Genomic DNA, 26,272 nt, shown 5'->3' on the forward strand with positions numbered 1-26,272 from the left:
TCCTCTACTGCTCCAAAGCTACTACTCAAGGATTTTCCCTCCATTTATATTCAATACAGTACATACACCTTAACACCATGTGCTGTGATTGAGAGTGGGTAAAAACCAGTTAGCAAAGGAGTTGAAATCGATAGCTAAAAGTAACGGAGTAGGACATTTCTGCTGCTCCAATAAGTGATAGTAACATGAATGCAAACTTGACCAAACTTACAGTAAAAAGAGACCAAGCCTTAACTGACAATTCAAGACTTAAGAGTCCACAGCCATGCTAGCAGCGGCTCTGTAATGCTAACTGTAGAGGTGCTTTGACCTAAATGCTAACATCAGCATACTAACATGCTAAGCAGGTATGGTTTTAACCATGTTCACCATTGTAGTTTAGCGTGTTAGCTAAAATTTGCTACTTAGCACTAATTATAAAGTACAGCTGATGGGAGTTTTGTTAGTTTTGCAGGTATCAATATAACTTGGACAAATTGAAATTTAGAGGAGACAGTGGTGCTAGATTAAGGTAACAGATCATCAAAGTTATTACAATACATCCTGAAGGGAACAAGAATGTCTGTACCAAATTTCATGGCAATCCATTAAATTGTTGGATATTTCACTCAAAATCACAAATGTCAACCGCATGGTGGTGACAGAGAGAAAGACGGGGAATCACCAAAGTCATCGTATGGGAATCATGAATGTCTGTATGTACCAAATTTTGCACCAATAATCCAAGTAGATGTGGAGCTAATTCACAGGATTAAGTGAAATTTTCGGCCTGCTGGTGGTGCTAGAGGAAATGTAAGGGGATCACCAAAGTCATTAGGAGTCATCCTCTGGGGACCATGAATGTATGTACAAAATTTCATGGCAATCCATCCAATAGCTGTTAAGATATTTCAGTCTGTGGTGGACATCGCTACAGCTAACACCACTAGCATGGCTTAAAATATTGCAATAAAATCCACATCTATATAATAGTGTCAAATAACATTTGACGTGACATTTGGTGTTGATGTTCATTTGACAGGGCCTGTCAAATACGTTGGTACGTCAGACAAAAACGTTTGGGAACTTGTACCCTAGAGCTTCTTTCAGGAATACCGTAACGGCTTTTTGGGTTCCTAATTATTAGTTACTTGAAGTTGTAATTTTAAAACTGTTTGAGAAAAGAGCATCAGCTAACACCAATGCGACATGTCTGAGAATTTATACACTTCTATGGAAAGTCTGGGAACTTAACTTAATACTGTCAGGGCCTTAAACAGTTGTTGACACCCTTTAAACCACAACAAAGTTTTTGGCAGAATATAAAATGAAAAAAGAAATTCTGCAAGTACAGCTGCAAGTCTAAGCAACTGTCTGGGGTTAATTATATGTGAGCTTAAGCACTTGACCTTATTTTGCTGAACGAAGTAATGTGAGAGTAAATTATCATGATGTTACTGATGTTTATGACTGATATGTTTTTCAGTTTGCTACAAACCTGTCAAACAGGACCTTTTCGGGCTCTTTCCAAACATACAAAGAAAGAGGCATTACTATTGAGGTATGTGTCACCTCTTCTTTTGTCACTTGATATGTGTGATGTTTCACACCTCTTCAAACTCCTGAAATATTCATCCCACTAGAGGTCCGGTGAGACTAAACCAGGTTCCCACAAAGGCCTAAAAGGGTGGAAAAACATTCCCAAGTCTTGAGTAACTACAATAGTCTCAACAGGAATTAGGAACAATGGGTGTTTGGAAATTATGCAAATGTATATACCTGCAAGAACACAGCAATTACCTGATGTTATAGACGTGAGAGAAGGGAAATGTGTTCACGGATGAAAGCAAGGGAGTCTTTCCACTTTTAACATCATGTTGATATGTGTCAGAAATGCAAGAATAAGTGATTAAATCCTTATCCACTAATATATTTTGAGTGACAGAAACACCTCATTTTAACCCCTCTATTTAGCATTTAGAGTGGATAAATATTGAATTAATGGTTTATAACTGCCCTACAAAAGGCAGTACATGCACATTTATTAAATACATTTATTTAAATATATTAATATAAATAAGTAAATTCAAATATGTGATTTAAAAATAGTTTAACTGCACTAAATTGTGACAACTTGCTTCAAAAGCTAAAATGGCAGTTAACTAGCTATGGCTACTTCTAAGCTAACGTACAGCTGGAGCTAGCAGCTAGTTAACTTAGCACAAAGGAGGTAACAAGGCAAAACCACTTGTTGCCTGGCAACCTAATGCCCAACCAGGAGTAGTGTGTACATAACTGCTGGAAAAATCCGCAAATTATTGGTTTGAACGGCTACTCTTCGGTTTTTGTACGGAAAAAATATATAAGACATAAGAGAAAAGGAAACGGTAAGGTGTTAATTAGCGTTTTAGAAGTTTCTCTAATTCTGTCATTGTGCTAAGCTATGATAAGCTAACCGGCTGCTGGTTGTAGCTTCATATTGAGAGGTAAAGTTAACTTATCAATCATATAATTCAACTCTGCTAAAAATATATTATTATTTATATTTCACCAAAAGTCAAACCATTCCTTTACAATTATCTGCTTATAACTGCATAGTATTATGTTTTCTGCAGCTCATAAATGCTAAATGCAGCGGTTAAGATTAGCTAAGTGTTACCAGTGACTCATGCATTCTCGATGAAATTAGGCTTTGATGTTGTTTAGGATGACCACGTAAATACTGACTCGTGTAAAGCCTGTTTGTCATCTTGCGGCTCCACAGTGACTGAATAAGTGGACTTCCAGCAGACTTTCCGGTAAGAAGCAGCGAGTCTGGAGGTCTGGACACTGAGCTGCGGTGAGCAAATGGTTAACCAAAGATGCGAGGACTGTGTGAGTCTGTCTGAGCATGTGCTGCTGCTGCAGTGAAGTAAAATGTGTCAATTTTCATCGGAGAGCAGAGACACCGTGGAGGAGAAGCCGGCGACAGACGTGCAGCAGACGGCCACAGCGACATCCAGGACGATCTCACCGGGTGTTGCGTTTCATCTACCGGCCTGTGTGCAGAGAGAGACACCACAGAGTCCAATCTGAAGGTAAAAAAAAAAAAAAAAAACCTGCACTGAGGATGATTCATGTCCGTCTGCTGGAGCCGACATGAAACCAGCATGTTAGGATGTAGGAAGCATGACTATTTATAAGAACAGCATATGCATTTGTGAGGCTTTTTGAGAAGTTAAATCGGTCGGTTGTTAGCATAATTTAACAAGCTTTACCTCGAGAATTGCAATGGATCATCTTTAATGAGTGTTTGCAAGTTGGCAGCTGTGCAAGCATGTTTTTTTTAACTGTGTCCCAAATCCAGTGCTCTGTAATTTGTGCAAAGTAAATAGCTGAGCTTTTATTTTAAATCAGGATGCATTCCCCTTCATTCGGCGTGCTTTTTTATCCTCAGTTCGGCTGTTACACCTGTTAAAATATGGATAGGACAAGGCGATGCAAGCTCAGAAAGAGGACTCCAACAGTAGCCTGTGTGTCTAATTGCGTCTTGTGGATTCCAGTGTTTCTTTGTAAGGCTTATAAAAGTGTTTTCAAGTATCCTCTGTTGATTTTAGGTGATATTTTTTTAGTGTTTGAAGATCCTAAACGTACCGCACTGCTCAGTGTGAAGGATGCTGCAGCGGAGTCCCAGCAGCCGGGCCTGCGCACTGGCCCGTAGTTCCCAGGGACAAAATAAAAATGACTTTGGCCATGTAGCATAATTATTACAACCCTCAGAGTGTTTCTAGGGCTGATTTAGTTCAGTCAGATTTCATTTCATCACCAAAGTTACATTCGTGGATGCTTTGTGCAGAGAAATGGTGCTATATGGGGCTGTGGGTTGGATTTCCAAAATCCCTCATCGATTTATTCCATATAAGGCCTGCAGTTCACTATCATTTGGGGTGAGATAATCCCTGCTGCTGCCTCGGTAGCCTATATCCCCTCTCAGTTTTACACCGTATTGACAGTTTGGACCTATTTATAACAGCCTTTCACAGCAAGGAATCTCAAAATGACACCATGATAGAAATAAAATAACATTGAGCCCACCTCAGCTGTGGGTCTCAATGATTGAAGTATTTAGTACTGCCTAGCATGATGTATTTAAGCAGGTTTTTCATTTCTTGCTTCTGATTTTAACAGACCATAGCCTATAGGACATGTCGGGAAGGCACAGTTAGACATTAAAGGCACACAAATAGTAATTGCTGTGGGAAAGGAATTACTTTCCCAAACCAAATTTCCACTGTGTGTGTTTGAAGATTTGTAATACAGTCACATTAATAACAAAATTGTATTTCTGTACTGTTGCACTGTCTCTATGGAGATACAAAATGTTCCATAATAAAACAAAGCAAGGGAAGATGGCTTTGAAGAATAGTAATGACTAACAATAAAAGTACAGCGTAGCTGATGAATAAGCCAGATAGTAGATATATTAACTTATCACAGATATATCAGTATTGGCATATATGTCAGGTGATAATTGCCAAGAAATTTCAGCATGGATAGGACAAAGATATGTTTGGGGCCATTTGGAAACAGTGTTCATATTACACTGTCTGCCAGAGAGGACTGAAAAGTAGATTTTTAAACAGACAAATGTCTTGGTACATATGCTCAGTACATATCTCATTCACAATTATTTTTAGAACTAAATTTTAGGGATACTTATTAAAAGTTTTGTATGATTTTATGTTAAAAAACAAATATTGGCTGATATATAATCAGATTTTCTGTATTTAAATATTGGTATTTTAGGTATTACTTGACCTAAAATAAGATTTTTGCTTGATGCAAGTATATAAAAGTAGGTTTTGCGTTTTCTTTGGAATAGGTCTCTGCAATTTAGACACCTGTCTGCACCTTTAGATTTGAAACAATAAGAATAGACATCTTTATTGTCTACTCACGTGGAAATTTGTCTTTGGCTTCACAGACATACACACGCTTCAAAACTTCACGGACATACATACACTTAAAAACTTTATCTGTCATGGGTTAGAATACTTGAGATAAAGACAATAAATAAGGGGGCCTGTGATAATAAATGGTTGGGATGAAAATGCTAAAATAATAACAATAAATACATATCTTAAACATACTTCATAAAAACAGCAGCAGTCACTAATGTCTAATTAAGAGTCACTTGTTTAGTGAGATGACAGAGGATGAAATAAAAGATCTCTCAAAGATGTTTCTCGTTGCTGTGGGTACCCTATATCGTCTTACTGAAGGGAGGTTTTCAAATTCATTAAACAAAGGATGTGAAGGTCCTGAACTATTAATGTTGCTTTTCTCCTGATTTATGTGGTGTACAGCTCCACCAACTGTCTGCTGGCTGTGTTTAAAGGTGCAGTGTATATAATTTAGTGGCATCTAGCAGAACAGACTCGGCAGAAAGGGAATATAATATTCATAAGTATGTTTTAATGGGTTTATAATCACCTGAAAATAAGAATTATTCTGTTTTTGTTACCTTAGAACGAGTCCTTTATATCTACCTAGTGAGCAGGTCCTCCTCCATGGACCTCGCTATGATGCATTGCCATGTTTCTACAGTAGCCCAGAACGGACAAACCAAACACTGGCTCTAGAGAGGGCCTTCCGCGTTTTTTGTGAGTTTTGCGGCCACTGTAGGTTCTCCTACACGCTCGGAAGGGGAGGGTGAGGGAAGGGGTATTCAGTTGGTTGCAATCTGCAACCTCACCACTAGATGCCACTAAATCCTACACACTGGTCCTTTAACTATTTTTGTGAGCTTGCTTTTGCTTCTAGCCACTAAGTTTCCGTACCAGTATGTGAGGTTGTAGGAAATTATACTTTCCACTGGACTAGTTTAAACCATCCTCAGGACTTCTTTGCTCATGTCAAAGCCATTTAATTTCCTTAAAAGAAACAATCTTTGCATTGCCTTCTTAAAAATGTGGTCTGATTGTTCATTAAAATTTAAGTTGGTGTCTAAAATCATTCCCAAATATTTAAAACCTACTATCTCTACAGCTTGACCCTCAATTGTAGTTGGCTGACACATTGGTTGCCCACCCCTATTGTTGACAACGAGTTCCTTGGTCTTGTTAGCGTTTAAGGGCAAAGCACTGTCTTGTCATCATGTTAATAGATTGTTGATGTGATTGTTGTAAGAACTCTCTAGTTCATCATTACCCTTAAACCCACCATCGCTGTGTCATCTGCATGTTTAAAAAGACAAAAGTTGCTGTCATAGATGTGTGTGTTTCATATATATATAAATGCAACCCCATTATTCAAAATGATTTCATCAGACAGGGAGCCTTGTACAAAGACTCTTTGGGGGCGGTCAGATAAAAAGTCTTCCTGTCAGTCCTGATCGTAATAAAAGCTGAACTAAAATCAATAAATAAAATTCTGGCATAAGCCTCAGGATGCTGGATGTGTTTGGTAAGCAAGTGCACTAATGTTAATGTAGCATCCTCAGTACCTCTCTGTGCTTTAGAGGCAAATTGGAGGTTGTCTAGCTGACCATAGGGAGATGTTAGGCGCCCCAGTATGACCCTTTCCATGCACATGCATAAGATACTGGTAAGAGCAATGGGCCCCTTTCATGTGCCCCTTTCAGTTTAACAGACAAACATGCTAAATATTTGACTTTTTTGAAAGCAGATGACACATTTGCTCCAGACCTTGCCTGATTGTCAAAAATCTTTGGCCCTAAAACCTTTGCAGAGCAGCTAGCATCAATTATGCATTGTCAGCGATTGATTATAAAGCTTCTTTGTCTGATAACAGATTAACATACGCATGTATCCCTCCGTCAGAGGCATTACTCTCCACGGCACCATGATGACCATGTCAGTAAATCTCCTGCTTTCTCTGTAGCTGCTCCAAGATTTCTAATCTATGGGGCATGACCCACATACTATTCAGGAGAGAGGGCTTAGCTCCCATGTCTTAGGGTCTTTCATTAAACTGCAAAGAGCTCAAGAGCTTTAATGAGTGTGTGGGGGGTGATAGGCAGATGAGAGAGGGAAAGAAGGAGAAGACACTTTCAGAAATGATTTAAACTATAAATGTCAGTGTGTATAAAAGTAATTTTTGGGATACTTATCGGGCAATTAAGAGATAGAAAGACAGGCAGGGAGGCAGGTAGGCAGAGAGACAGTAAGTTACAGAGAAGAGATACCACGAAAGACCACCCGCCAGCAGCTTAGATTAACCAACAGAATAGATTAAAAGTCAAAGTAGATTGCGACACAGTGTGCTGTCAGTCCAAAAGCTACCGTAAGACCAAATTCATCAAATAAAGAGTGAACAGAGGTCACACTACACACCATCAGTCTGTGAAGGTTGAAGTGGCCGAGTGGTGTTATGCTCCAAAATGTGATATCCACCATCAGCAGAAAGTTACACTTTATGCTTAAACAAGAATTAGAGATACACTTTTTTCTCTTCTGATACTAATTACAATATTTAAACTCAGTTTATTGACCAGTTTGAGAGCCGATCTAATACCAGAGAACATTTTTCTTTTTCAATTTAAAATTTATAGATTAAAAACACAAAAAATCTATCTTATTTCAGTCTTTTATTTCCTTTTCCTCTATATCTTTTATTCACATACCATCATTCAGAGAGTTTGTATTGCATTCGAGGGATGGATAAAATCTTAATAATATGGTATATTTAATTGTACAGCATATGAAGATGGCAATAAATCCTGGCGTTAAGGCTGCAACTAACAATTGTTATCATTTTCGATTGATCTGTCAATTTTCTCTAGATTAATCGCAACGATCAGTTCCCAGAGGACACATTGAGGTCTTCAGACGTCTTGTATTGTCTGAACAGCAGTTGAAAACCCAAATATATTTAGTTAAACTTACATAAAAGAGAGAAAGGTAACTAATCCTTACATTCAAGAAGATGGCATTTTTGCTTTATAAATGACTTAAACAATTAATCAGTTATCAATATATAAAATTGCAATTAATTTTCTGTTGATTGACTATTCAATTTATTGATGAATCAATTAATCTTTTCAGCACTACTTGGTATAGTACATTTACTGAAAATTCAATTTAGAAACTGTTAATTGATAAATAACCAGGTGGCACCAGGTTGTGATATTGATAAACTCAAATTTAGTGGTATTTTATACCTTTTAAAATATGCAAAAATTCAACAATTATGCAATTAGTATGATTCAATGTTACGTTTATCACTTAAATGATTAAAAAAGTAGATTTTTAATCGTACAGTACATCGCAATATTGATATTATATTAATTTATCGCCCAGCTCTATTGTATTTTGTCAAAGCTGCTGACTGAGCGTAGTATCTGGCTGATTCTCCGTCCATTTAATAAAGTTTGTATCCTGATACACACTGACAAGGACATGCCAGTTCCTTTGAAAAAGGGTATCAGCTAATGCAAACTGTTTTACAGATGAATCTTCTATGATATAATATAGACAAAAAGTTATGATCCTGAGATGACCTCAGGTTTTATTTCTTCCAGATCAATACAGTGTTTTTGATATGAACCCTTCAGAGTACAGCTCCTGCTTCTCTGTTTACATGGAGCCCTCCCCACTCTGCTTGTTTTGTTCGGGCTTTCACCTTGCAGATATAGAAAGGATGCCTACTATAAAGTTATATGAGCCCCTGTTGGCCATGGCGCGTCCAGGCTTTTAGTCTCAGCCCTCATGGCGTCTCTCCAGCTCTATCAGAAGCCATTCTTGTTTCTGATACCAATATACTTAATGTGCCTCAGGAGGAATCTCTGGATTTAGGAGGATGAAGGGAGGAGGGATAAGTGTGCTAGTTTGAAACCTTGCAATGGCTGGGAGACCCTGGTCAGGGAAATGTAGTTTTCTGCCCTTCTTCAGCATCAAGGTGTCATTGAGAAGGTATTTACTCTAACAATCCAATTCCACCAATTCTGTATTCCTTTGTCTTGGTCAGAGTGGTTATCACCTCATGTGAGGCTGCAGTGGAAACATGTATGATAGTGTTTCTTATAACCCTTAATGCCACAGTGTGTGCTATACTGGACCAGTGGAAAAGTGGCCTATCAGATGCCAAAATTTAGAGGATTGTGGTCGTGCTGGACAGCTTACTGGTGTGCATGTGTACTATGTGCAAATATAAACATAGAAAGTATTCTGAAAGACGTTTTACATACTTTAGTGGAAACTTAAAGAAAAGTTTATCATGATGACAGGTTAAAATGTGGTTCATCGTAAAAAGTGTCATTGGTGTTGCCTAGAAGCCCAGAATTGTACAGATCTGAGTTGAAAATAGTTAAAAATGAGGTTTGGCAATGTATGATGACTTGATGAAGCAAACTCCTGTGATTTTGCTCCTGGTGGAGAAGGAGTCATGTGATAATGTACGGGGTAGAGCCAGCTTGCTGTTTCAGGTGTAATTGACCCTGTCTTTACGATTGATCGGGATCAGCTCAGGCTATTTTGCGCTGCCTCGGACGGTTCTCCCCTACCATCACCCTCGCCCGTCTTTCTTACTCTCCCCTTTGCGTGACATGCACCTTACTCATCACTGGGTCATGGCTAGTTTTCTGTTGATTGAATAACGGACAAATCGTTTCAGCACATCTGGCCAGTCCTGTCAGCTTATTGGCATCCCGAATTGTCAATCTGCAGAATAGCTAATCGCCTTACATATACACTATTTTCATGAAGACAGATGCGACTACAGGGGCATGTATCTGGCAGCTGCCGTTTCCGTCACAGTTGATGAAGTGGTGGTTAGGTCACCTTGGTCACTGGCACTTAGCTGCATTGGATACTGCTGGTTTCTATACGCTACACCGCAGCTCCCAAAGTGACCTTCCAAAAGTCTGCATAGACCCGGGATCTGTGCCACAGCCAGAGCCGGGAACAGGGATTATATCATGATGTGAGGTCAGCAATGTGTTCGGTTTCTGATTTAATCACGGTGTCAAAGTTCACAGCTGTCAGCATGCTTTGGGCACAGTAAAGGGACCTCTTTGTTTTGCCCCTTTTTTATTCAACCTTGGCTTGCTCCCATATCTGTGTTTTTTTTCACGCTCGTCTTTGTGTACCTGCTGTCAGAGGACTGTCTAACTCACAGACCTGTCAGCCTTCTTTTCAATGAGAACCCTCTGGTAAAAGCTTGTTTTCGCTCACTCCCTTTCTCTACCTCACTCTTTACCTTTCTGTTTCATTGAAAAGCACACACACAAACACACACACACACACACACACAGTCAGTTGGTGTCTTCCCTCTGTGATCTCAGACAAACTCCCAGCGCTCTTGGGTTAGACCCCCCACCCCGCAACACTCCTTTCAGTTCAGACAACCCCCTGCCTGCACTGTGTCTCCCCATGGTCATCGGGAGGTTTACAAAGCATGTAGTGCTATCACATCTGCCATTCTGATCACCATCACACAGTGATGTCCCTTAGCGGGGTTCATTAGAGTGCAATGGCGAAGTGGGGCGCTGCAGCAAGAGCTGGCAGGGACCTTGCCGATCAATACTTTGGGCCTGTGAGAGGGCTGGTGGGTTGGTGGGCGATATCCTACAACAGCTGCAACAACAACAGCAGCTGAATCAAATAGCACCCAGTGTGTGAACTGTGTCATGCTGAGGCAACAAGTCAATAGATATGCTGAAATACACACACACAGAAAGGGTATGTGGGGGCGTCCTGGTGGCGTAGGATTTTAAGACGCTGACCATGTAATCGCAATATCCCTGGTTTGAGTTCACCCGAGGACCTTTATGGCATGTCAACCCACATCGTTCTGCCCTTATTTCCTGTCAGCTCTCTACTGTCTGTCGAATAAAAGCAAAAAAGGCGCCCAAAATACACTTTGAGTGTCCAATGTTAACACTCAGTTATAATGACTTGGATTCACATCACATTGTACAGACTGAAGTATGAGCAGCCAGAATAAAACATTTACACCAGCCTACTAGTTGTAATTTGAGTTTGAGAAATTAGAAATATGACAGATATGTGAAAAGAAGTACAGTAGTGTCAACAAACCTGTGGAATATGGCTGCAAAGCCGCTATTATTGGGAGTTATTTGGAAATTCAATATTAATACAGGGCTTCAAAAGACAGAACTCCCTATGCACAGCCAGTATTGGGTGCTGGTCGGTTGCAGGAACATATAAAGTGAAAATCTAAATTAACCACCGCACACTGGAATGACTTTACTGTGACTTTATTAGGAGTGAACAACGCGTTTCGCCTGTAGCTTTCAAAGATTTCAGTAGCACACTTTTCACATCTTGACCCTTCACAGTATAGAGTGAGTCATTTTTGATCCTGCTCAAGTATCCCTTTATAATAAGTCCCTATACCAAATTTTGAACCAAAATTGTATTTTGCATTCATAGAGATCTTATCAGTCATTAATCAATGGGTGATTAATCCTCCATTAATGTTTCAGAGAGAACAGAGAGTGTTTTCTTTAGGTTTGACACTATTCGTTTATAGAGAAAACATTCCCAATCACACTACAGTTGACTTAACTAATCGAAATGAGTTGCTGCGTGTTTTATCTGTATCTGGTTTCACTTGTTAACAGCTAAATGTGTAACGCAATATAAAAGGGCGAGTCTCGGCTGCATTTACACTTATCCGGTGTGACTCAAGCTAACCATGTTGAAATAATATGAAAATAATGGCAGGTTTTCCATTTTCCAAAAGGCTGGCTGTAACCAGGAACAAGTTAGTACCAGTTAGTATGAGACACATATGAGAGCAGTATAATTATTCTCATCTCACTCTTAGCAATAAAATAAGTAATCATATTTCCCCAAAAAATTGAAAAATATAAAAACACTTTTTAAAAACGATTCCTTTATACTTTTTGTATTGATTATATGATTTAAAGCTGCAGTGATTAGTTGATTAATTGATTAGTTGTCAAATATTAAATTAATCATTTTATTTTGTTTTAATTAATCAAACTAATTTGATTATCGATTTTTAAAAAAAGCCCAAATTCTCTGGTTCCAGCTTCTCAAATGTGAATATTTCCTGGTTTCTTTAGTCTTCTATGACAGTAAACTGAATATATTTGGGTTGTGGACTGTTGGTCGGGACAAAACTAGACATCTGAGGACGTCACTTTGGGCTTTGGGAAAATACTGATTTACAGACTAAACAACTAATAAATCAATCGAGATTTAATGAAGATAATCATTAGTTGCAGTCCTGATATGATTGAAGTTTTTCAACCTAAAAACCAAAAGTAGATTTGACAAGTTTTACTGTTATAAGCAACTTATCTAAAGCTGTGTTCAGACAGAACGCAAAGTGAATTTTTGCCTTGCGTTACTTGTGCGAGTTTAACTGCTGGATCATTTGTGTTAATTCACCACAAACAGCCAAAATACATTACTGTGCATTAGCCGTAAACTAACTAGCAACTGAGGGCACCGTCCGTGTCTGTGGGAGTATTTCTGTGTGTTTGTGTTCAGTTTAGCCTCTGATTGAACTCAGAACTCACCAGAGACTCCGGTCCTTTCTGTTATTTCCCTCCAGTCTCTCTCCTCTCTGTACGTTCATGAAGTATATTCATAAAGCGACACGTGCAAATTTTTCACTCGTGGACGCGGATTTTTAATTCACGTTGCCTTGGGCGAATTTGAGCCTACTTGCGTCTCTGCATTGACTTTGTATCTAATTGTGCCCGTGTGGAAAATTTGCTTTGCGTTCTGTCTGAACACCGTTGGATGTTTTGATGTAGTAAATCCGTTTACTCCATTTAGTTCTTGTAACAGGTCGAAGCATTATGCTCAGAATCTTTTGCAAAGTACTGTTTGACCTAGGCCAGCTTGGATAGATGAGAAGAGAGAGATTCCTAGGGAGGCAGTGAAAAGATGGTGTAAAAGGTTTAGGGAGGTCAGTTGGTCTGTCGCTGTGGCCCAGTTCCTCACATGAAACCCTTGTTCCTTGTTTGGGAGAAATGTGCTAATCCCCATGGGCCCATTCTGGGCCTCAGCCAGCCTTTGAAGACAAAAAGAGCCAAAAAAAATCGGCTTTTGTTCTTCAAACAAGCTTTTGTACTCCTAGCCTCTCTCTGTGCTTGTATTTTACAGAGCGGTTATGATCCATTGTATAATGCTTGCTGTTTTGACACAGTTTCCTCTGGAGGCATTGTAGAGTAGAAGATATACGTTCAGTGGCCTTCTCAACTATGTGGTCTTTGAACTCCTCGGTATGGTGTTGTTTGCGTTCAGTGTTTTTTATTGGACATGTGTTGTGATAAAAAGAGTAGAGGAAGGATCCAACCCTGCGTGGGCCTCCTGACACCTGACACCAAAGCCTGTGTGCGTCAAGCTGCGGGATTTGGAAAAAGAGCACATGATGTAGGCAGTCAGATGATAAAGCTATACCTTACATAAGAAACCCCCTCAGTCAGTCAGTAAATAGCATCAACTGAAGGAAGGCCAGCGTGTTAAGTGCTGTGTAGCTCTGCAGTCTCTAAATTCATCTTACTGATGTCAGTCAAGTGTTTCATCACCGTGTCCTCAATTGAACTTTGGCGTGGCACCACTTGAAATTAAAAGAAGTCGGACTGAATTGATTTATTGAACTCTCTTGCCTTTATGTCTTTTTTACACCTTTCTTTCTCTCCTCTCCCTTCAGATCTGAATCTTATTAGAATAAGATCACACATATAGAATAAGAGCAGAGGAAGGATGGAGACCTTGGCAACCCCAGAAGCTCCTGTGCCTCTGACAGCGCTGTCCCGCTGGTACCTTTACGCCATCCATGGCTATTTTTGCGAGGTCATGTTCACCGCCGCCTGGGAGTTTGTGGTCAACTGCAACTGGAAGTTCCCTGGCGTGACCAGCGTGTGGGCGCTCTTCATCTACGGCACCTGCATCCTCATCGTTGAGCGAATGTACCTGAAGCTGCGCGGCAGCTGCCCCGTGCTGTTGCGCTGCATCATCTACACGCTATGGACGTACCTGTGGGAGTTCGGCACGGGGCTGCTGCTGCGCCAGTTCAACGCCTGCCCCTGGGACTACTCCGAGTTCCGCTACAACTTCATGGGACTGATCACGGCCGAGTACGCCGTGCCCTGGTTCTGCGCCTCCTTCATCGTGGAGCGCTTGGTCATCCGTAAAACTCTGCGGCTGCGCTTCCATGAGGGGCCCGAGGATGGCTGGTCAAACCATCCGTCAGATGCCGGGGGTGGAGGAGGGGCGGGAGGAAATTTGGGGGCTGGGAGGAGGAGAGAGAGGAGCAGAGGGATGGGGAATAGTGCTAACGGTTACCTGAAAGGGGAATGAATGAAGGAATAGAAGAAGGACACAATCTGAAACCAGCCCAATCGCCCTGCTACACCTCTTCTACCCTCCTCAGCCACATTTCATAAGCAGTCCTCCCCCTCACCCGTATCGGGGGGGGAAGACAGACAAACAGCTATGTAGACTGGGCTGGTGTGCAGAGGTGTACAGAGTATCACAACAACCAGAAAACAAATCCCTAACCGGGGCTTCAAACTCCCAAATCACTCACTGCGTCCTCTACTGTCAACAGAGGCACAGTAACTCCATGCTGCATCTCATAACACACCCACCCGTTTCCATGTGGGGTTGAAGAGATCAGGGTCTTGTGACAACAAGGGACCTTTGACCAACCAGGATTACACTTTCAATCTCCTCTTTTTCCATCAAAGAACATGAGATGAAAAAAAAACAACAAAGAAAACAAAACTATGGTTGCAAAGATTAGTGTTATCATCCTGCAAAGGATCAGATTCAAGAACAAGGACAACAATATTTCTGTTTCAAGGGCAAATCAGTCTATATGAAAGCAGAACGCTTGCTGCATAGAAAACATAATAAAAGTAGCTGCAGTTGTAACGTCCTTTTTAAACTGTACATATTGTCCTTTAGTATTATTCAAAGTACTGTAGTAATGTAGCTACAAAAGGCTCTTTAAGAACAATACTGTCCACCCTGAAGCAAAGCAATGCGCCATGTGTCAGCTTTCGCCATGAAGAATGTTTTTTCTGCAGTTAATGAATACCCACAATGCCTGGAAAAAAAATGCATGGAGAAAAAAAAAAAGTTGTCTTCCAATATGATATACATTTCTTACAAAGCAGGTCACTCAGCAGTCGTTTGTTTTCTGCAGCGCCGGGAATGATGACGGCAGCTCAGGCGGTGGAGCCGGTCGACCGGTTATCACGGTTGTTCGCTCCTCCTGACTGCATGTCCAAGTGTCCTTGAGTAAGGCACAGGTTCCCAAACTGCTCCCGGTGAGCAGGTCATGGCCTTGCATGGCAGCTCTGCCGCCATCAGTGTATGGATGGATGGTGTGTGTGTGTGTGTGCGCGTGAGTGTGAGTGTGTGTGCGTGTGCGCGTGTTTGCGCTTAGGCTAATGTGAGGCATCAAAAGGCGCTAAATAAATACAGTCCATTTAACATAATTGCAGGGATGCCTTTCTGTTGATGGTAATGATTATGAGTCGTGACCATCAGCATAAAGCACCAAATTTTCCTTTTTACAGTTTTTCAGAAAACTTTTTAATGACTCGCTGTCTGCATGTTCATTTAGTGTGCTTTTAATATCAGAGTTTCACCTCTCAGATCTGCCGGGGTCGCTTACAGTAAAGCCTCATTTCTTAATTCTCATTCACTTGAAGCCATTAGCCATTCCCGTCGACTCTCACAAATCACCTGTGGGACATGTTTTTTTTTTTGTCATTTCTGTAAAATGAAAATCTCATGGACTGCCGCACGATAAAAAAAAAAAAAAACCAGTAGATCTTCAATAAAATGCAGCTGTGACAGCCGTAGTCCATTTTAAATGATCAAACTTCACATTCACAAAGCACATTTTGCCCATTAGCATTTGTTCAAAAGCTTTTTGGTTATCAGATTTGTTAGGGTTTTTATTCATAGTTGACAAATATGTGAAGTGAAGAAGAGAAAAATACTGGTTTTAATTCATGAAAAAACTCACATTTCACCTGAAACTGTGTCAGAATTTGCTGCTCAGTTGTTTCAGAGAATGATTGATCGATTGGTGCTGCAGTGGATTAAAAACTGAGACAAGTCGCAGAGATGTTGAGGCTGATTTCAGGTTGCACGCAATCCACAGGTGGCACTATTTAACCATAACATAACATAAACTGTTGTGAAATGCTCAAAACAAACTCTGTCACTCAGAGGTTTTAACAGTTTATGTAAAATTAGGATTTTTGAATGATCTTAACTTCTTGTGTCTTACATGGTAACGTCCAGACATCTGGTACTCCAAGCAAAAACACACAGCTTTATTGACTCTCCATGTGCATCATGTGACTCATACTCTGCAATAGAAAGGTTAAGGACTGTACGCTCACCTCCATGCATACAGGAGCTGACAGTAATGTGAATCTGGTGCTACTGGTTCGATAATAAAACAGGTCGGAGACTTCCTGCTGGACAGTGATCGGCAGTATACATGAAATGGAAACATGATCACTGAGAGGTTTTCCTCAGGAGGACCATTTATTTTGTCGACTAAATCGCTAAATGTTCGTCTGCACTCAGCTTTTACCCATTTGAACTGTTAATGTAAAAAAAAACACAAAAAAAATCAAAATCCATGTTTCCAGCTGACTAACGGACTAAATATTGGCGTGACCTTCATTATTGTGGCTGCAGTGCCATGCAGTGTTTTCCCCTGACTGCCTCCATGTGAGTGCAGAGGGAGGATGACTGGATCATAGATGAAGTGCTGCCATCCAGTGGATAATATGATAACAGCAGCTGGAAAACAGATGTGTTTTATTAACATTGAACAAGAAATAAGAACAAAAACATAAAAGATCAAGAATCCTTGAGAGGATGAGGAAAATGTTTTTGATTTTTATCACATTTATTATTTGAATTTCATGATTCTTTGTGAGCATATTATGTTTTTTTTTTTGTTTCTTACATGAACCAACAGGCTTAAAAGCAATAGAGGCTTCTGACCCAGCAATGATTATCCAGCTTTCATTTAAAAAAAAAACTCTACTAAACTACATTATGAGAACTTATATGCAGCTAATGTCTTTATCCAATTCTACTGCTTTGATGAGACAAATCACAAGAACAAGCGAAATGAGGTGTATTTGTTCTCTGCAATATGTGAATGAAGGAGTATTAGGTGAGTGTGTATAGTGTGTTTTACAGAGACAGTCTCTGTATGTGTATGTGCATGTAAAGTATGTTTAAACTGAACTGATTCTCTGGTATTTTTACCTTGAGGCTGCATGTCCAAAATTTTTCCATTTCTCCTCAAAACTCCGGTTTTATCCAAGCGATTATAGGCCCCATGTACTGTAACGGTTACTTTTTTTGTCCATTTAAAAAAAAAAAAGACAGATTTTAGTGAAAACACTGTACTGTATATCACTCACTTTGATTATTTACATGTATAATTTATCAATTTTTGGGATTATATGTATTTATTTGATCATAAATCTATGTGTTTTGGAAACCATTTCATTTCTGCTTGCTGACAAAACATATATATTAACCCTTAGATGTAAAAGTGGTTCAAAAATGACCTGACTGGTTTTGTTTTTTGGGGGGGATTTTTTTGTGACAAAAATATCTCAAGCATTTCATATTCCAGGTATTCCTCAAAAATCTTGTTTTTGATATCTACACATTTTTTATTCACATCCTTTACATTTTAAGAAAATTCAGTTTTTGTATTATCATTCCAGTTTTCCATAAGGGGTTAAAAAATGACCCGTATGCATTTCCTATGGAGATTTATAAGGACATTTCCTCCTTTTTAGTTACTTTTATTAGATACATACAGTATTTACTGTGGACCACATCTCAGCTGTGATTCACATCATGTCAGACGACAATTTTACATTTAAGTGTTATCTATATTTTTATTGATATCACTGAATTGATAGCTATTTTATAACTAGCTAACATTAGCTTTTTAGATAACATTACTGTAGTTGTGTGTAACTAACTATAAAGTAATATTATTAAAGCTTATTTGTATAGCATCTTTCAAAACCAATGTTATAAAGTGATTTACACACAACAAACAATAAAAACACAGATAACAGGAATATAATTAAAAGCCTAGTCTTACATGTAGACACAGGAACAGCCAGCAGGTTCTTGTCTGAGGACCATGAAGTGAAGAGCCTTGAACATAATCAATGAAATCTTAAAATCAGTCCTAAAACAAATCGGTAGCCAGTGTTGTGATGCTAAAAGTGGAGTCATGCTAAGTAGCATCAGCAGATTGATAATATGATGAAAATAACAAATACTGTAAATATTACAAACCTAAAATAATGCTTATTCAAATAATTATTCTGAGCAACATTATGACGATAGCATTTATAATAAATAAATAAACAGATTCTAACAGGGGTCATTTTTTACTCATATATGGAAGCATTCAGGTTCCTCTGCACTGTGCATCTAAGGGTTAAACATTATGTACATGTCTTGTCAGCGTTTGTCAAAATGTTTCTGGGCAACAGGATGAAACATTTTGTATTATCATGCTTGTATTCCTCAGAAAATTCTATCAGATAAAAGCATCAATACCAAACCAGCTTCTTCTTGTTGTCTCTTCTTTCTCTATTCAGGTTTTATAAACACTTAAACTAACACCTCATCTTTAGCTGTGGAGATATTATGAGCTCCTGAGAGTCTGGCAGTACATTCGTTTGGCCACACGATGGCTCCTTTTGACCAAAAAATAAAAAATAAACCGAGACAAACCTGCCTTGTTCGAACAGCATGAGGACGCAAGTTGATCTCTGAGTCATCAGTCTGCATTTGAGTTGGTCTGTCAAGGAAACAGCTTTTTATTACTGAGCTCTTCAAACAGCGGGACAAAGATTGGCTTAAAATATAACCTGCTAGACAGGACGTTGTAAGATTTTATATGGACAAAAATTTCCCCTCTTGTTTTCCTCAATAATAAAAAAAAAAATTCCCTGCTCTTTGTCTTTAATCAAGCATGCATTTATGACAGCTCCATATAATAGTAAAGCAAAAAAAAAATCAAATCAATTAATTTAAATAATGCTGCGATGACAGATTTCTGTTTGCTTTAAAAGGAGGCCTCGAGCAAAATTTTCCATCTCCTCCCTTTCTTACTGCCACACCTTGTGTCAGGTAGTGAGAATCGGGGCCATTTACGTGTCCCGGCAAATCCTTTAATTGGCCGTGAGTCCCCTGCGGCCCCGGGGCCCCTCCAGCAAAGCGGTGCCGACCTACCTACCTACCCTACCTGCCTGAATGGATGAGGGTGTGTCCACTTTTCACACACACACACACACACACACACACACACACACACACTGCTGCACTAATGGCATGAACCTGCCTCATTTGGCACTGTCAACATGTGGCTTCATCACACCTCTTCCAATCAGTCACTCGCACTCCAAATATGGAGATTCACAAACCTGTAATCTGTGCGCCGATGACGACAAGAAGTGTCCTCCCTGAGGCCGATTTTAGGGCCTGTTTATGAGCGTGTGTGCGTACTGTAATGCGTGTCGAGATTAAGTTTCACTGGGCTGTTTTTGTGTGACTTCACCGTTCCCCGTGTCAGATTTCCACAGTTCGCTCGACAGGAAGTCCAGGGATTAATATAGAATGTCTTCAACAGCTACGTATGTGTGTGTGAAGGTACGATAGTGTGTTGGTTTTTTTTAAAAAGTCTCTGGATAGTTGAATGTCAGGTTGGCATTGGAGAGTGGTGGTGCGAGTGACAGCGTCATGGTGCATTTGTTGAGCGTCAGTAAGGGTGTATGGAGGGAGGGCAAGACCTTAACATTTGCATTTCCACTGAATCAGAGCCGGTGAAGAAAGAGCCCTCCATTGAGGGGAAACTTGTTTGACGTGTGAATGAGCGAATGCATCGGGCCTTTGCTGAAACACATTCATGGCTTCACAGCTTTGGACAGACTCTGGGTCTTTTACTGAGATCCTGCTGGAAAAGTCGGGCCCTTTTTTAGTCACTTTTTCCCTTCCATGTACGCTGCCGGGCAGTCAAGCTCTCCTGCAGTCAGGGTTGAGCTGAGCCCAAGATGGAGAGCTGGTTGATGCACTTTTCTTCCAATCTTCCAAAATGGCCACCGAGCACCGAGCAAGTCAAACCCACTTTTGGCCACCAGAATGGAGTTTGCTCACTTGTTTGCTTGACAGAAGACACAAATTCCTCCACATCAAACCATGCAGCATCAAATCAATAGGATATAACAATATATTTCTATAAAGGTTGAATCTAAATTAAAGTCCTCTTCCACTTAAAAATGTGTTTTAGGTATTGTTCTTCCTCTTCATTCGTCTGCTGCGTCCGTGCTCATCCTCAATCTGAGTTTAACAAGTGTAACTATGAGCACGATTTGTGACATCACAACTACAATTTACATACTCAGAAGTTCATGATTTTTCAATGAGGGAGAAGGAGTAGATGTAATTTTAAGAACTTTTAAGTAGATATTTGAACTTTTTTGTGGAAAAACCTTATCACACATAAATTATTATTCAAAGCAAGTACTTTATATGTCTTAAAAGAGATTTTTTCACTCATAATTTTTCAGTTATTTTATGACTTTGTTTTTCCAGCAGCAGGGAGATGACAGGAAACGAGGGGAGCGAGAGATGGGGAACGACATGCAACGACAGGTCGCTGGCCAGATGGGAGTTTTGGTTCATGGGTTGGCGCCTCACAGGTTCACAATTTTTCAAGTCTGTCTTAAAACAACAGTCAGGTGTCTGAATGAACATTGAAACAGGTTTTGATCGGTGTAATCGTTCCTCCTGTTCATACTGACCATTAGATGGTCCCTTTCAAATGCGCTGCATGTAAGTGATGGGGGACAAATTCAAGTTTATCTGAAGATAATATGAGGCTTCAGCAGCCTGAGTTACTCACATCAAGTTTGATATCTTCCAGAGCCCTTTTAGTAAAAAATTTGTGTCTCGACGGACATTGTTTTCCTGTCCAGCTGCAGTGGAAGAATAATAACGAAAAGAGGGAATTTGGCTCTAAAATGACTGTAACTTTGAAAGATTTTGACTTGATTTGACAAAAATCAGGTGGCTGAAGATTCATATTAGCCATAAATAATTTTTTAATGGTCAGTATGAACAGAAGGAATGATGTGTGTCGTGTGTCAGTTTTCATTTGGGCACCTGACTATTGTTTTAGGACAGACTTGGAAGAATCGTGAACCAATCCTTTAACCACGTTGTTTGCACATGATGATTTAAACTTTTTTATGTCCACTAATTCCTTTAGGTGACAGACATATTGTACTTTGCTAAAACAGTACAGGCAGTCTGCGATCCAGTCCCTGAAGATTCTTCACCAGAACAGGTTGTACAGCTGACGTCTTCAGGGGGGGAGACTGGAAATAAAGTTCAATGTTTTCATCGAACAAGACTTCTTTTTATAAGGCTGACTGATATTTAAAAATTACCATCTGCAATTGCTTGAATTACAACTGAGTAGAACTGATGTGTGGATTTTCTACAAACTGAAACTTCCTCCCTCCCAGGTGTATTCCCTGAGGTAACTTTTAAAAACACAGCCACTCACTATCCATTTCCTGTCTCAAGGCATGTGAAATGAGAAACTTTCAGTGCCGGAGATGGGCTTAGAGAGCTATGAGATGATAGCTCCTGAATGGAAACTGTCCCGCCAGTTAGTAAAATTACACTTCATATCTGGCAACCCTCCTGCAATATGTAAAGCCAAAACAGGCAGCAGGTTGTGTGCATTTGATGTTGACAGTTTGAGCCTGTGGCCAGCTGTAGTACTCTAGAAACCTGTCGTTTTGTTAACGGTCATGGCTTATCTCTTGCTAGGTTTTGTATAAAGAGAAGGCACAGCGCTTTCCCACGCTGCTTTACATGTATTTTATTTCAGGGTTAATTGTTTGAAATAGAAGTGCATTGAGGAGGAGCTATCATTTCCCTCCAACAGCAGTATAAATTCTGCAGAGTTAACCGCTGAAGATAAACCCAGTGATTCTGATGTTGTTGAGTTTTATGTTTGTAACTCTGATTCAGAGGAGTTATAACATAAACAGTTTCACAGCTATGGAGCCTTTTCTTGAACTTGTTGTAGGCAATCCAATTTGCGCAATATATCAGTGCAGAGCTCTGGTGAAAAAAAAAAAAAAAAAGTGCTTTCATAACCGTGCTGCATTCAAGCACAACGGATCTAGGCCTGAGGTCAACGAAGAACCTGCCAAGGAAGAAATGTTCCGCCGCCCTGCCCGTTTTTTGGGCGCACTGCTTTCCATATTCAAACTCACGTTGTTTGCACTGTAAATAATTAATTTAAAACATCCTGAGTTTCAGTATATCAGATAACAGTCAAATGTTTTTGAGTCTTTGCTTCTGTGTTATCCCCCCCCCCTCACCCCCCCCCCCCCCCCCCCCCCCACACACACACACCTCTCCTCCCGTCCCCTGTCTTGTTTTGCTCCCCTGTCCGAGGTGTCCAGGACTATTAACAGCAGCTCTGCTCTCCAGGTACTCGGCAGAGCGTGAATTATGGTAATAGCTGCTGGCAGGAGGGAAAATAAGAGCAGTTATTAAAATTAATGTGCTGCTGCTTCTCCTGCGGTCCAGGGCTGCAGGAGGAGCTTTGGGGTGCACTGGGCCCATTCAACATCTATCCCTCAGTATGCATGTGTCTTTATTTTGTGTGCACACGTGTCATCCCTGCTTAATCTCAAGTCCAGGTTCCTTTCCATTTGGTCTTTTTTAGATGCAGGATTTTGGGCACCGATCAGAGTGTCTTATTTGTCCAACACAAGCCAATGCCAGCTTCAGGCCCAAAGGCCCCGGTCTGCGTTGTGTCTTAACACGGTCCGCTAAGCTTCAAACAGACGCCACACTGTACTGAAGCCGGGGCCCGTCCTCGTTCCCTACTTTGAAGTGGGAATCCTTGCACTTAGCACGTTCTAACGTCATCATGGCTCGGTTTTGATGGGATCCAAATGCTGAGGCTGGCTCTGTTGTGCTGGCTCCTTCTGAACTACACATTTAATTCCTACTTTTCCTGCCCAGTACACAGGACCGTAGACACTCATTTGGCCACCAAAGCTGCAGTAGCTGGCTTGTGATGCTACCAATGTCTCTTTATGCCTGTTAGCCTTTATGAAGGTAGCTGTTGGAACCATTCAATTATTTGCTGGCCAAGATAGAAAGTCAACTTTTAACAGTTAACCTGTTGTTTAACCACGTTTCAATTTAAAAAAATGTACAGAGCTCAAATAATTTGGACAATATAAACTTAAAGAGTGATGTTTATGATGAGTCTTTTGTGATTATTTGTGTATGTGTGTGTTGGGACTTTTTTTTAATCATGAAATGTGTTTCATTTAAAAAAAAAACTGTGTGCTGCAATTGTACATCAAAGTGATGAATCATTAATTAGTAATGCTGATGAAGTGAGTGATGAGCTTCTCACCTAATCACATCATGCTATTTCAAGTTGAGAGTCTTTTTATATTTGCTTTGTCGGGAAAACATGCTGTGTTGAAAGTGACTTTCAGTAGATTCATTCATGGTAGGAAGTAAAAATGAAGACAATTAAGAATTACTTAAATACTTTCATGTGATGTGTCTCTAATTCTCTGCATCAAGCAGTTTTATGGTTGATGTTATCGTCCAGATGTTACTGGCAATGTGGTTTTATGTATTGTATAAAGGGGATTTTTTATTGTCTGTGTCAAAGCATTGCATTGTTGTGGAGAATTGATTTCACTGATTGCCCGGATTAAGTACACATGAAGGACACTCACTTCCTGCCAAAACATCTGTTTTTCAAATTTGCTATCATGAAATAAACAACTGAGGAGGCATTTGGTGCTTGTCAATGCTTCAGTGTGTGAGAACCTTTACTGTTTGATATTATTCAATAAAAACAAAGTGAGAAATTACATATTGTTGGTGTTGACTGTTCTATTCTTGTTTGATTTCAATGGTTTACACCAGTGTGAATATGAGAAAATGTAAAAAATTGTCAATTCTAGACATGATGTCAAATGCTGTGTCCCTGTCATATTTCATACTAACTGTATACTGTAGAGTACTGACTATAAACTAATCTCATAGTATGCTGTGCTGCTGTTTCTGCACTTAGAAAAATCAACATACTACTCAACGGTTTTATACTAACAGGAAATTATACACTTTAGCTGTCAGAAGTTAATCAAACTGCGACTTCAGAATGCAAAACATCTCTCCAAAAATGTTGTAGTTATTTTTTGTTTTCTGATGTGTTTCTGGAGCTGTTACACCACAAACCACAATTAGTTTAAATTTTTTCCAGCTGTGTGTGCAGCTCCTCCAGTGCAATGCATTGTGGGAGGATAGTGTATATCAAGAACACATTCAAGAATCAAGTGGGTTTTTTTTTTTTTATATGTATACTGACTGTTCTGAGTGTACTTTAACACGCTACATACATGTACTCTGCTTAGAGTTATGAAATATAGGACAGAATGAAGTGAAAATAGCTTAATTTTCCTGCCTCTCTGTGTGTAACTGAGGTTCAACTGGAGAACTGGGAACAAGTTAGCGTCAGGTACAAGCAAACCGTCATCTCCAAGTCATTAACCGTATTTAACGGTATCACCTGCCTGTTTACACTAATGATAGCTGTGGGCGTACACACAAGTGTGTCCGCACACACCATATTTCATAATTCAAACAAGCTTAGATAAGAATCTAACAGTATTACTTACCCCTTGAGCTAAACTGCAGGAGCTCCTTGTTGCATAAGCCTCCCCAGTCATCATCCGCCCATCATGTTTTCCGACTGTGGGAGAATGGATTGCCTGTAGAGGGAAGTGTTTGTGTTTTCCATGTGAAGCTTCCAAGCCGCCGGCAGTAGTGGTGGTGGCCGGGTCTGACACAGGCCTCTTGAGGAACTCCAGCATGCCATTAGCTTGAGTGACTGGCTGTGGCTGTGTGTGTGCGTGTGTGTGTGTGTGTGTGTGCGTGTGTGTGTGTGTCAGGCCCTCTGTTTGCTCTTATTGGCTCGTTGCCTCCATACCTACAACTGTGAGCAGCCATGGCCTTTTTGTTCACCGGGTGTAGCAACACCTGACAGGGCTTGACTTCCAGCTGAGTTAGTCCAGCTGTGGAGACAGTAGGCACACGTGCAGTAACCAGTCTGAGACTTTACATCAACATCTTAAGCCGCACCGTTCTTGCCATTTCAGCTAATACCTTTATCTAAGTGGGTGAGCACTGCAGCGCTCAGCCAGGTCAATTGCTTCTTTTAGCTTTCCTTCTGTGTGGAAACTTCAGTTTTATATGCAAACGTGGGTTAGCCCAAACATGGTACGGCCTGCTACATGAACCTCCAAGGGGCTTGTTGCCGTCTGCATGGGAGCCGCTCTACAGGAGGCTACAGTGCGGCCGCTGTTTGTGCAGGTGCGCTGCAGTATGACGTCTGATTATGAAATATGCTGGACATTCACAGCCTTTGTTTTCTCAACCATTTGGGCCGTTCAAAAGAGCCCCCATTTGAGAGTCAAGGAAAACAGTGTGATTTCCGGCCCGGGTCAATTCTGTGGTGTAGCCTCCCCCCCGTACTTCTCCACCACTTTCACCTCCCTCACCCTCTCAAGCTGGTGAAGCTGAAAGCTGAGGGGCACAGTCAGCGTTTATTTATAGAGATACTTTGATGTGTGGACTGACAGCTGATATTTCCAACATTAAGCTGCGGGTAACCTCTGAACTCTGCAGAGAGCCACCTGTGAGCTCTGCTTGGTTAAGCGATGGAGATGTGGAGAGGGGGGCTCGTACTGTATCCGTCACCCTACATGTTCATCACAAGGGGAGACCTCTCATGCCATCCTGTAACCCTGCGGGGTTGTAATGCTTTGTGTGATTACTTCCCTACAGGTATCAATCAGCGGATGGCGGTCGGAGATGCTGTTAACTGAAGGTTTGAAGTGTAAACTAAAAGATTGGCAACAACTCCGGGGTGAAAAATGCAAGATCGGACATGTTTGGCCGCCTATGAAAAGGGTCAAGTAGCAAAAACAGCGTAATTTGGCAGCAACAAAAACAGCATCTGCTCGGTTCGCTCATGTTGATTTTGGCGCAGAACTCAGCGTGGTTTGTGTAGTCCTCAGCTCGCCTGTTCCTCTCATGGGAGCTTCTCCTTCCTCTCAACCCCTCCTCCTCCCACCAACAACTGCTGCACTTTATGAAGCAGTTAAGTTATTTTACATCATGTCTACTCTCCACAACAACCCTTCCCCCTTTCTACA

The 26,272-nt window shown here is 40.5% G+C and overlaps 1 protein-coding gene and 1 long non-coding RNA gene across 6 annotated transcripts; one reads left to right on the plus strand and one right to left on the minus strand.

The window, feature by feature from the left end:
- The first annotated feature begins 933 nt into the window (after positions 1–933).
- tmem229b (transmembrane protein 229B) lies at positions 934–15,759 on the plus strand. Of its 5 annotated transcripts, none has more exons than XM_044375812.1 (4): positions 934–1,540; positions 2,744–2,818; positions 2,922–3,056; positions 13,633–15,759. In XM_044375812.1, exon 4 carries the CDS (start codon positions 13,686–13,688, stop codon positions 14,280–14,282), a length of 597 nt encoding a protein of 198 aa, XP_044231747.1. In that variant the 5' UTR covers positions 934–1,540; positions 2,744–2,818; positions 2,922–3,056; positions 13,633–13,685; the 3' UTR covers positions 14,283–15,759. The 5 variants fall into 5 exon arrangements, with proteins under 5 accessions (XP_044231747.1, XP_044231746.1, XP_044231749.1 ...); XM_044375811.1 differs by lacking the exon at positions 934–1,540 and adding an exon at positions 1,572–2,366 and having other exon boundaries at positions 2,686–2,818; XM_044375814.1 differs by lacking the exon at positions 934–1,540 and adding an exon at positions 1,572–2,366 and having other exon boundaries at positions 2,686–2,777.
- Positions 14,269–26,272, minus strand: LOC122998800. The gene is made up of 3 exons (XR_006407512.1): positions 24,734–26,272; positions 18,735–18,801; positions 14,269–17,321 (listed from the first exon to the last, which is right to left on the minus strand). It is a non-coding gene; the product is annotated as an uncharacterized LOC122998800 (long non-coding RNA).

The sequence above is a fragment of the Thunnus albacares genome, chromosome 15 (assembly GCF_914725855.1).
Source record: "Thunnus albacares chromosome 15, fThuAlb1.1, whole genome shotgun sequence".
Taxonomy (NCBI): Eukaryota; Metazoa; Chordata; class Actinopteri; order Scombriformes; family Scombridae; genus Thunnus; species Thunnus albacares.

Bases quoted from the DNA above. Each gene is read 5' to 3' on its own strand.
- tmem229b (XM_044375812.1), top strand. From the start codon at position 13,686: ATGGAGACCTTGGCAACCCCAGAAGCTCCTGTGCCTCTGACAGCGCTG.